At 29.2% G+C, this 10,241-nt stretch overlaps 1 protein-coding gene across 1 annotated transcript; it reads right to left on the bottom strand.

Moving 5' to 3' along the window:
- Nucleotides 1-3,273: 3,273 nt before the first annotated feature.
- Nucleotides 3,274-5,783, bottom strand: LOC113863257 (FCS-Like Zinc finger 8-like). The gene is made up of 3 exons (XM_027496775.1): nt 5,071-5,783; nt 4,205-4,965; nt 3,274-3,959 (listed from the first exon to the last, which is right to left on the bottom strand). The coding sequence occupies exons 2-3, from the start codon at nt 4,936-4,938 to the stop codon at nt 3,863-3,865; spliced, it is 831 nt and encodes a 276-aa protein (XP_027352576.1). The 5' UTR covers nt 4,939-4,965; nt 5,071-5,783; the 3' UTR covers nt 3,274-3,862.
- Nucleotides 5,784-10,241: the final 4,458 nt, after the last annotated feature.

Below are 10,241 nucleotides of genomic sequence, written 5' to 3'. Positions count from 1 at the left end.
CAACGTCTCATACTCATATCTTGGTTAATACATATAAACTAAAATCAATATCGATTTGTTTTCTAATGGTTCCCAATTTGTGCTTCATTCTTGTTTCTGTCACAAAATTAACTTCTACTCTGCCTAGTCAAATTTGTTCGTCCAATAAACATTGTATAATACGGAAACTTGGCTTTGATAAGGATGATTGGCACAATCGAATGGAACATAGGACTAGACGTAATCACAATTACTTTTACCACAAGTAACAGTTTTTGTCCCAAACAAATGTTCGTCAACCATCGTTATATGACAATGGAAATCTAGATTAGGTCACCCCTCTTTTTGATGTTGCACCATTATTCAAATGTTTTAGAAATTTCTCTTAAAAGTTTATGACTTTAATAAATAATAATAATTTATTTCATTGGATTTTATTATTAAATTTATGATACAAATCATTATATAAAAACTAATTATTAAATAAATAGTGTAAGTATTTTTTATATTGATAAGAATTTTGCTAAATACTACAAATACGAGTTTTAATTTCAAATTATTGTTAATTATCATCGAGACATATTTTAATCTTTTTTCCTCCATGATTTCTAACTTTTTTCAACTGGATTAGTTCAGCCACATCCATTCGTACTTAATTCATATAATTTTTTTAAGGGAATAGCATTCCTCTACTGAAATTTCTTAGATGTTTGATGATGTAAAGAAAAATATGTAAATAGTTTATTAATCAATAAAAATAAATGAACCATTAGTGGTTCAAAACTTAAAAACTCATCTTATTACAATTCATCAAAATCATATATTCGTATAAGGGAGTGTATGTTTTCACAACATTATATTACTATCATTTATATTGAATTAAAATTTATATGAACTTGTAAAAAAATATATTAATTTGATTAATGAAAAATATTTTAAATATGGATATTTTGACAATGAACGACGATAAATACTTCATTGTAAACGGTTGATCATTGCTAGAAACATATAAATTAACATAGACACCATTGTACATATCCAATCATCGTTTGACTTCTATGACTGTACCTGTAACTTACTAAACCTTCCACGACCCAATGCCACCATCCCTTTTGCTGCCATCTATGTTGTCCATTTCATGAGTACGTTTCCTCAAATAATGTCACAGATATTTAGCAATATTCAAAAAATAATTAAAAATAGAGACAAATTAAAACTTCATCTTTTTTTTATCTCAAATATTTTAAGAAAAATTGATATCTCCGTCAAAATAGGAAAAGTATCTGAAAAAATAAAACGACGATTAATGTCAAGAATGAAATCATTAATAAATGAAAAAATATGACCTATTATTTCACCTCCAAACAAAAATAAACTTTGGACCAACTTTTTTTCATCAAACTTCGCCGTCCAGATCTTTGTATAAGGTTTTTTCATGTATAACAATGTTAGACGATAAGAATAACTAATTTATATAAATTGACTAATATGATTATAATCAATAATAAAAAAATTAAATAACAAATAACTTAGACAAAAATTTATTATAAAAGAATAAATATTAAAAAATATATACTAATTACAATAATAGCAACAGTAATAGCGATATAAGACTTATGCAAGTTAAGTCATATGGAACTATTTCTTATATAGATTTAATTTGGTCTGATTAAAAATAAATAAATTTATTCAACCTTAAAACTGAATATACAAATTTTCATTTTTAACGAATATGTATAGATTGATAATGTCAGATCGATTATTTTACCAGTGTTTAGTTACACATATTTATTTATACGTGTATTTTATTTCACATTTTACGGTCTCAATGCATATCAATTTATTATTATACGAATAAGTGATGCGGGTTTTGTTGTATAGCAATTATTATTTTTGCTTTGCGTTTGGTGAAATGGGTAGCTAGCGCTTGAGATTATCTTGTTCCCATAGATATCCGAAAGGTGTCACAACGATGTACAATTCTCATCTGTCAGAACACTGAAAGATGCCAAAGTAGTCGCCATCTTTAAGGTTCCTTTTGTTTGTTCTTTATTATCATTCACTGAGCATCTAAGCATATTGGCACGCGCACTTTTTAGTTCTTTGGGTCCCAATTCTGTTGTGTTTTTGAGTTTTCACCCTCCATTTCTACACGTCAGTTTCTCTTGCTAAATTACATGGATCACCATTGCACTCGCCATTTTAAGGTTGCTTCTGATTTACCTATGTTATGCTATTGCTCGGTTACTCCTTCAATACCACCAATTCATGTTTGCCATTTGCTTTCATTCTACGACACATGAAGACATTTTATGATCTGGTCGGGTAGCATTTCTCTAATCATCTGAAGAAATTCTGTTTTTTCTCTCAACCTGAGATCAAGGAATGTATAAGATCATGTTTATATTCATTATTCTAATTATTCATATTTGAAAATTTTAAGGGGTTTTTAATATTATTTTTAATTAAAATTAAAGTTTAATTTAACCTGTGACAACATTAAGTAGTAATGTTTTATTAAGAAATTTTTTTACTTAATTATTGTCTTGTTATATATGCTCTCAGTTTAGAAGAGTTGCATCTAAGTATATAATACACAGACAATAACATAATATTACCCAAATCTAAAGTCAAAAGTAAATGAACAAAAAAAATATTTTAAATTTTTAAAATGCATTATAAATTAAACAAAAAATAGACACATATTTATCAAACTAAAGGAAGTTTTTCTTTTCTGCTGCGTAATGGTGGAAACAAAAAAGCAAGAAATCATTTACCTTCTAAATAGTAACATGGGATCTCTCATCCACTTATCCCATCTGCCCCCAACATATAGTTACTAGAATTGTGTAAAGCCAATGATTTAATTATTTAGTGTAACCAAATATGGGAAAGAGAGAAAGGAGAATTAAGGCTTGCCATAGTATAGGACACCTTTACCCCAACTCTTTTGGCTTTTTTCTTTTTGGTACATAAATCTTTTGGCTTTCCAAGTCCATTTACTTCTGCTCGTTCCTTTAATGATGACTCCAGTTATTTTATACCTTTTTGTTGTCTGTGACTATGCCTGATCAGAACACATATAATTTGTTGGCGTTACTATTATAGATTAGGACTAAGGTGATGGAATGTGGAATAGGAATTTTGGTCATTTAATTAATCAGAAACGGCTTTTAACCCCGAAGTTTGAAATTTTGGGATTCTCTCTCTATTATACGTATCAAAGTTTCTAAGGGTAACCTAATATTCAAATAATTGGATAATGAAGCAATGGGTAAGGAAAAGGACTTTTAACAAATGTATATTTTTCTGTCACTGTCAGTTTTGTATAGTATTATAATGGTTTGCTGAATTCTTTATTAACTCGACATAGGGGTGAGAAGAGCAAAGGCTAAGGATAATAATAATATGAGTACATGCAGAGAGGGAATCTTTGTGAGAAATAATTAACCGGTCCCCTTCTAAGACAATAGCTGGGTAGCACCATCATTATCATCAACTCATAGAAGAAGAAAAATAAAAGGCACTGTTTTCAATCACACAACATCATCTCATCTCATCTGCTTCACCCGAAAACAATGGGGGCAAAACCAGAAGAAGCGATCAAATTAGTCATCACTTGGAACCAACTCTACAACATCCTCTCTTATCTCTCTATTTGCAAGGGAGAGGAGGGGAAAAAAAAACAAAGCAAAATACTTCTTCAAAAAGGGACCTTATTATTGATTACAATGAAGTACTAATTACTGTTACTACTTCCTAGTCATGAAATCATGATGAAGAATGGAAAATTTTGATTTGACTTTGTGCCTTGCTGGTTATTATCCTCCTCAAAATGCAGGACTTTGCTGCCACGGTGCATGCAAGGGAAGGGACGTTGAAGTCAAGAATAACCATTACTTTCAAATTCTAAATTATCTATACCATCTAACACCATTTCTTGGTGGCGGCATTCCCTACTGCAGAAAGCTTTCTCTCCTCTGCAAGACAACCCAATTCAACACCCTCAAAATTTATTCAACTGAATTAAACTAAATAAAAACACTAAATAAAAAATATATAGTTCATGTTGGTATAATTAATGATAAATAGAAAATGGCAGGGTATTAAAAAGGCTTTTAAGTTTTGTTGTTTTATGGTTGAGGTAAGTCACACAGGAAGGCTAAAAAAAATCAATAATGTAAAGTGCTAAGGCCGGAATTGAAATGTAGAGAATGATACTTGCCTATAAATAAATATGTCCTTTGTCTGCTCAAGATGTTTCTTGCAAGTGTAACAGAAGCTGAGGAAATTTGCAGAGGCATCAGAGAGAGAGTTTTGGGGGAGTGAACAATAACTCTCCACAATACAATTATTGAATATATGGGTAGTTCTTGGATTAGGTCCATGGGATATCACGCATGTATATTCCTCAGAAAGCTCCATCTCACTCCAAGACAGAATTTCCATACTTGGAGAATCCTTTGCATATAGTCCTGAATTTTTTGAGTCCTTGGTTTTGTTGGTTCCAAAATCAGTAGCACATGGTTGAGACTCAAATGGGATTTTCACTCTAAGCTGTGTTCCAAACAGGACATTTCCTTTGTTGGGTTTAGAAGAATTGTCGCCAACAGGGTCACCATCTTTGAGATTACCCACAAGAGCAAGGCCAATAGCTTTTGAATCTGGCTTGTCCCTAGAGCTTCTGTTTTGTGAGTGAGGAACGGTTTGTGTCTTGTTGTCATATGAAAAGGGGATTCCAAAGCCAAAAGGGGATAATGGCCTTGTCTCAAGAATTGAAGTTGGGCTTCTTAAGGCCTCAGTTCCTGAGAGACACTTGTTGGTGAAATCTCTGAATTTTGGTGACCCAAATAGGGAAGGGATGGTTCTAGTATAGTTTTGATTTTGAGATTGCTGGGAACTGTGATCAGCCATCAAACCTGGCTTGGTCACTGCCCTTGATCTGTTCCTCAGCAGCATATGTGATCTCAAAAGGAAAATCAACTCCTACACCAAGATGAACAATTAGATTCAAAAATTAGAAACGGACTGATTGTGAATAATATACTATATATAAGAATGGCAAAAATATATTGATAAATAAAAGCTCACCCAAAATAGCTATAGAGTGTGATAACACTAACAAGCTACTCTGACAGATGCCAGTTACTATTTCCAAAAACACCAATCAGAGTGAGGATCAAGGTTGGTACTTTTCCTGGTTCTATCACAGAGAAGCCAAGCGTACTGGGAATGTTTGTGACTTCGTGTACTTGTTGTTGCATACACTCACACAGAGTAAAAACAAAAACAAAAAAAAATAAAAAATCTGAAACTGTTGTCAGGTAAACTGAAATGGGTACTCAAGTTTCTTTTGTCAGTTTTATTGAATGAGAAAAAGTAGAGAAAGGCATGTGATTAGTAGCAGCTCTGCCATTTGATCTTCTAATGCTATACACTGTGTTGTTCAGGATGAGAAAGAGATCACAAATGAACAGCTTTGAATTTGACAATCTCTATGAGAAAACTCATCACCCCAAATTTGAAGTCCTAAGCTTTGTTTGGTTTTGCTTAGCCAGCAAATACAACTGCTTCTTCCAAGCCATAACTAATTCCCAACTCTTTTTTTCTTTTTTTCTTTTGTCTTTTGTTTTAATGGTGCAAAATCTGCAACTTTAAATAAAGAGCATTAGAACAATGAAGAAGAGAAGAAAAAGAGGGAAGCTTTGGCCTTTTGGGGCAGAGAGAGAGAGAGTTGAGGGAGTCGTGTTTGGATGCAAATGCCAGTTAAGTGTTAAATGAAGGAGAAGCAAAAGGAGGCGTGTGCATGAAAATCAAACGTTATTGCTTTATATGATAAAATATATTTTTGTTTTCATATATGATATTTACTTTTACTTTGACTTTTAAAAGATGTTTGAAACTTAATTTTTATATATAATAGTTTTTTTATTTATTTTTTTAGTTTTTTATCCAAATTAAAGTGAGTATATTTATTTTGAAAATTTTTTATATACACAAAAATTTTAATTTAATATTTTATTTAAACAAAGTTACTTACTATTTAGATCAATTTCGTATTTTTTTATTTTTTTTTATCATTTAGTATAATTATAACTTTATATGTTAAAAGATATGTTATAATATAATAAATGTAAAAATGAAACTAATATATGTGTGGACAAAAGATGTCACATTTAAGAATCAAATTTATAATACTTTTATTTTTATATTAACAATAAAGTTTAATTTTATTCTTATATCTTACATTAACTTCGTGTCAATTTTCATCAAATTTTGATGTTATAAAATATTAAATCATGAGGATGAATTAGAAATTAATTATAGGTAGAAATTAAATTAAAGCTAAATATAATATATAATGTTGAAGAATATATTTCAACATACTATATGATAATTTTGTAAGGTTTCTTTTCGGTAAAAGATAATATTGTGGATTTTATTAAATTTTATATTTGTTAAATACAACAATGAAAATGTTATTCATACTCTCGACTTTTTAATTCCTCTTTTAAATTTTTTTATTAAAATATAAAGAGAATAAAAACAAGGTTTCTCTTATTCTTTTTAATTATGTATGGTACGTGCTGGGATAAGTATAAATTTTTAGTTAAAAATAGTAAATTTTAAATATATAATTATTTTTATTAACGATTTTAACTATTTTAAAAAATAAAAGTACTAAAAGGTTCCTAATTTTATGATTTTTTTTTTAAAGTGGCCTACTTTTCATTATCATGAATAAGTGTATATATGCAATTTAATATTTTTTTTCTCGTAGTATTAAGGCTTAAAGAGTTAAAGAACAATTTTAAGAAATTCCTAAACCTTGATTCCATTTTCAAAAACTTTTAAATTATTATTTTAAATGCCATTTCTCTTTCTATCGAAACTGCGTCAATAAACAGACTGATTTTTGTCCTTTCTGTATGCTTTCTTCGCTGATGAAAGGTATTTTGTCCAGACTCAATTGCAGTCACAGTGCCTTAAACAAGGAAACGGACACAAAAGCTACTGTTATCAATTTATTTTTGAATTAAGGTTCAGTTGCGGATTTCATATAATATGCAAAAAATTGTATATATCCAGTAAATGTTCTTTATTTTGTAAAAATATATATAACATAAAGTAATTTTAATTATCAAATATAATTAGAAAATTGAGTATTCGTTTTGGTAGGTAAATTATCATTGCAGATGAATCTTTATTTATTATTCTTTTAAATCAATAAAATAAAATCCAGCGTATGTTGAAATTGGAAAAATTATAAAACACCGCACGCAATTTAAACTGACAACTAATCAGCTCTATTTTCTTCTTTCTGTTGCTGCACAGCAATGCATCATCATTGTCATAATTGAGGGCATGGGTAAACGATGCTTAATAAGCTATCGCCGATTAAAAAAAAAATGCATTTTAGCATTTCAAATATTCAACTTAAATCAATTTTTAAAATTAAAATTTTAAACATTAATAGTATCCATCAATTTAATCTTTATTGTTAAAATTAAATATTAAAATTAAAATTATCATTTTATTATTCAATTTTAATATTTTTAACAATATAAATTAAATTTATTAATAATTATTAATTTTATAAACTAACATCTAAAATTTTAATATATTTTTGTATATTTTAAATTTTAAAATTTAAATAACTGAATCCATAAAATTGCATATTTCGAGAATAAGGGAAGGTTTCCTCTTAATGAACAATTGAATTATACATCAATGAAGCAGAGTCGCTTGAATGTGTTAATAATTTAACTGAGAGTTTTATAATAATAAAATATTTTAGATTTAGATTTAATAAAAAAAAAATGATGCAATGTATATAAAACGAGGCAGCAAAAGAAGAGAGAGACGTAGAGTGCATTATGCTTATTGCTTATCCTCGGGGGCAGGGACCCACTAATGAAACCTACCTGTCCCACGTAACGTACTTCTACTATCCTTAGGCCCAAGGTGGGCCCTATCTATAGAGGCGTGTCTTTGTCAGTGTTATCCAGGGCCCACTTTTTCCTTATTGGGCCGTATATCTGTACTATATAAGACAAAAATATATTTTGTAGCGAAAAAGAAGAATTATTTATTTATTTTTGCTTGTTTTTGAATTTTTAACATTACATATTTTGGAATAATTTTTAACATTTCTTTTAAAACTGCAGTTTTGGTAATGAGCTGCAAAGGCATCTAATAATATTAAAGTTAAAGTGGCAAACAAGAAAATGTGGCATTTACTTGAGTGGATTAGACTTGGGCCTAAACTAAATAGATAATGTTTGGAAGATATTTTTAAATATATTAAAAAATGTGTCAATTATTTTTTGCTGCAAAATACTAACAGGTGGCAGCGTTTGGGAGCAAATCACCACATGATTGAGTTTATAAGAGAAGATTTGTCAATTTGACCAACAAAGCCCTCATCACTTACCACCTCAGCTACCCTTAAGATTTTGACTTTCGATTCCAAAATTTCAGCACTTTTGCTTTTAATTGTGGTGAAAGATTTAGTAGGAAAGTATTGCACTGTTACGTCTTATTTGTTTGCTCTCATAATATATGTAACATTTATATTATTTAATAACTTTTCGTAAAGATTTATCACTTTAATTGTTAAATTATTTTATATTATCTTTATAATTGTATATATATATATATATATATATATTTAAATTACATGTATATTGTTAAAAATAGTTCTCTGATTTGAAAGTATTTTTTTTCCTCTTCAAAACACGTAAACAGGTCTTCAACAATTTCCATTTCCCTGAATTGAAAACACCAAGAGGACAATAAAAACGTGGAGCAAAGGGGAGTGTGGAAATAGCATATTGAAATGCTATGGCTGTCTTTCGAATTATTGGATATTAACATGGGTTGTTTGGTCATATACTGCACATATTTCCAAAATTATACAAAGAGAAAAAGTCCAGAAATGAATTAAATTGGGGTGGCCTATTTTATTTTTACATTCTGAAGGGAGTGAGAAAATTATATGTATATATTAACAAAAGGGAATCTAGCAGGTGATGATAGCAAAACAGGTGACCCCTCAAATAGTGTTGTTTGTATGGGAAAAAGGCTGAGGCAGTACAGAAGAAGAGCCATGTTTTGGTGTTTCCACAAATGTATTGACATGTCAAAATTAGAACATAAATAGGTGAAAGTTCCAGTGGGATTAGTGCCCATCAAATAATACAAATTATGTGTGTGTCACAAGCATTACTATTTTCCATATTGAGTAAATTTGAAATTTAGTAATATGCATTAATTATTCATTTAATTTCTTAGAAATAAAGACAACTACATTGTATGTTGGTGTTGTGCCTGCTTGTGTGTAAATTCATTTATTTTTTAAGAACTTTTCTTTTAAAATTTATTTAATTTAATAAACAAATAGCCCGCAATCATGTAAAGGCAGGATGCGAAATTCATAGTAATTAAGACGGGGTTGAATATTTATGATCTTTGGCTTGAAGAGTTCAACCACAGTGATGGAGCAATCATCTAAGTTAGCAATAAAACCTCTAAGAAATGAAGAGAACCAAAGAGTAGTTAGGTAGAGTGGCACCACTATCTAGTCTCATTGTTTTGAATGGGTTAGAAGAACTACATTGAGCAAAAGGCTATGGATCTTGATGGTGAGGGACGTGACTCGATCATAAGAACCATAAAAATGTATGGGTCGTGTTAATTTTTCCAAAATCACAAGACATTGCATGCGACAAATTAAGTTTGGGACCACTTATCATACATTATACATAAAATTGTTATATATTCAATCTTTGGTTTGCCGCTATTTTCTTGGTAAGTTTAAAATGACCACATTGTCAATATCATGTGGCATTAAATCAGAAAAAACACAATGTTCAAGCTATCAGAAAAAACACAATTATTATAGCGCATTTATTGATTTTTTCGCTAGGCAGTATTGATGTTACTTTTATATTTTTCTCTTTTATAATGTTATGTTGTCATGTTACTTACTAACAATTCAAATTTGATAAAACTATGATCGAGATTTTTTACATTAATTTTGATCATACTATAACAGAGAAAGTTGTAAAATATTTATAGTGAAATTCAGTATTGACTATTAAGAGCATGTTTAATTTATGTTTTAAAAATAGTTGTTTGTTTCTTAAAATTCAATATAAATTTATACTAAATTTTATTTTAAATAAAATCTAATCTATGCATCTACGCTAAAAAATATTGTTAACGATTTTCAGATCTCATATTTCCATAATATTTTAAAA

This window comes from Abrus precatorius, unplaced genomic scaffold (genome assembly GCF_003935025.1).
Source record: "Abrus precatorius isolate BTA unplaced genomic scaffold, Abrus_2018 Scaffold3, whole genome shotgun sequence".
Lineage (NCBI taxonomy): Eukaryota > Viridiplantae > Streptophyta > Magnoliopsida > Fabales > Fabaceae > Abrus > Abrus precatorius.
This window is presented reverse-complemented; position numbering and strand designations above follow the sequence as displayed.